The sequence below is a fragment of the Triticum dicoccoides genome, chromosome 2B (genome assembly GCF_002162155.2).
Source record: "Triticum dicoccoides isolate Atlit2015 ecotype Zavitan chromosome 2B, WEW_v2.0, whole genome shotgun sequence".
Lineage (NCBI taxonomy): Eukaryota > Viridiplantae > Streptophyta > Magnoliopsida > Poales > Poaceae > Triticum > Triticum dicoccoides.
The window spans coordinates 399,312,144-399,314,169 of NC_041383.1; the positions used below are offsets into that span (position 1 = coordinate 399,312,144).

The 2,026-nt window shown below is 48.1% G+C and overlaps 1 protein-coding gene across 1 annotated transcript in view; it reads right to left on the reverse strand.

The window, feature by feature from the left end:
* The window catches only part of LOC119363880, a 4,722-nt gene extending 2,914 nt beyond the window's left edge, over positions 1–1,808 (reverse strand). Inside the window, exons 1-3 of the mRNA XM_037629248.1 lie at positions 1,474–1,808; positions 1,296–1,391; positions 553–593 (exon numbers count right to left, since the gene is read on the reverse strand). Coding sequence (XP_037485145.1) covers positions 553–593; positions 1,296–1,391; positions 1,474–1,713 — 377 coding nt within the window. The 5' untranslated portion in view covers positions 1,714–1,808. The remainder of the gene's footprint in view (positions 1–552; positions 594–1,295; positions 1,392–1,473) is intronic.
* Between the last annotated feature and the right edge of the window lie 218 nt (positions 1,809–2,026).

A 2,026-nucleotide genomic window follows, 5' to 3' on the forward strand; every position in this document is an offset into this window, starting at 1 on the left:
TGCATGGGATAAGAAAATATCGATAAAATGAAGTTGTAATAGTACTAATACGAAATATGCATCTCATCAGCCAATTTGCTGATGAAGGTTAAGGTTGCTGAATACAAGAAAGGTTTGTGTTTGTCATGCTTTTCTATATGTCATAGCTATGCTTAAGGGTAGTGTTCGTGAAATTAGCAATTTATCGATCAAGTAACAGCCACTTTATGAAGCCACACCTCCCACAATTTTCAAGAACCATTCAGTTTGAAAATTATGAAGCCACACCTCTCGCAATTTTCTTTTGAGGTTATTCTGTCCATTACTTCCAAAAATGAAGGAACCAAACCAATCTACCAATTATATAGGTAAACTCTAGATGAGCATCGACAAGCATATGCATGAAACATTCTGAAAAATTGTAAAATATGCACCAATTCCAGTAAAAATAATAAGGGCAGCCCGGTGCATGTAGCTCCCGCTTGCACAGGGTCTGGGGAAGGTGCGGACCAAGAATTGAATTTTGTGAACATAATAGGAGTTGAGAAACACATAGTCATCCTGAATACTTACAATATCTGTAGCATCCCCCTTGCAGGCCAGTATTCCAATATCTATTCATGTCAAAGAGTAGAAAGTTTACAAAACTAGAAAGCCACTAAAATTCTAACTCCATTCATGGACAATAAGATTGCATGAAGCCCAATCTATAAGCTTAAATCTAAAGGGCAGCCGAAATAAGACTTGGTGTTCGCTGACAGGAGCAGTTAGGGAATCTCCAAAGTTCCGTCATCATCATTGGTGATGATGTGGAAGAAAAAAAGAAGGAAAGAGAGCAAGTTTGTATGTTCCTAAACCAACAAGCCAAGCACAATCTGCGAGGTGGGAAAGAGAGCAAACCTGTATATTCTGTCTCCTCCTGGAGGCAACTTAAGATTACACTCAATTAGCGTAAGAGATGACCTTAAAAGGACAATCTGACAATTCACTATAATAATGACATGGCATCTACAAAAAGTTCTCCTAAACTAAAGAAACTAAATGGATTGCTACCTAAACCAATTAAAATTCCGACACCGATATAGCACATTCCACTATCAATGAATAGTAGCAAACAATTAATTGTGTGAAGCAAGCAACATAGGCACCATTTGGAGGCTGAAGCACAAAATAAATTACATGTAACCTACGCATTTTGTATCATCCACAAAACAGTTCAAATTGGACAAACCTCAACACCGCCAAAAGATGCATTTTTCTTTACAAATCGTAAAGATGCACATATTAAGGCAGGGGCGCCGGGCAACGAAGCGAACCTTGCAGAATTTGATGATGAATCCCCACTCAGTCTCGAGGACGGCCACGAATAGCGAGATCACCACCGCATAGCACCGGAATATGCCCCCGAATATCTGAAAGCCCGGCAGTAAGACACCGAATCAGCCCGTGACCGCGGCGCGTCGAGCAGGGTTGAAAGTGGAAGGGGGGACTCACGTAGCCACCGTTGCGGCGGAAGGACTGGACAGCGGAGAGGACGTTGACGGCGACGCAGAGCAAGGCGGTGGCGGCCGTGACGACGCTGAAGCAGCCGCACACGATGAGGAGCGGGTCGCCGCGGGCGCGCTGCCGCGGCACTCGCGGCATGTCCCCGCCGCTTCCGCTGCCGCTGCCACCAGCGGCCGGCGGTAACTCTGAGGGCCCCGGCGCGGAGGACGACGACGCCTCCCTGGCCATGGCGGACCAGCTAGGGTTAGGTATTTTTCCTTGCCCAGGGTTCGGCTTCGAGGCGTCGATGAGGTGGCGGGGGCGAGGGCGGAGTGAGTAAGAGGTGTGAGGTGTACGAGCGAGCTTATAAAGCGAACGAGGAAGAAGCGGGTGGTGGCGCCCATGGACCGGGTGCACGGGGTCGGAGGACGCACGCGTTGTGCTCTGCAGCAGCCACGCGCGGAGGGGCGTCGACCTGTGAGTGGGGCCAAGGGCTGATGGCCACGCGGGCATGTGAGGTTGAAAGAGGAGCCAATGGGAGCCCAGCTCGTAGGTGTCTAGC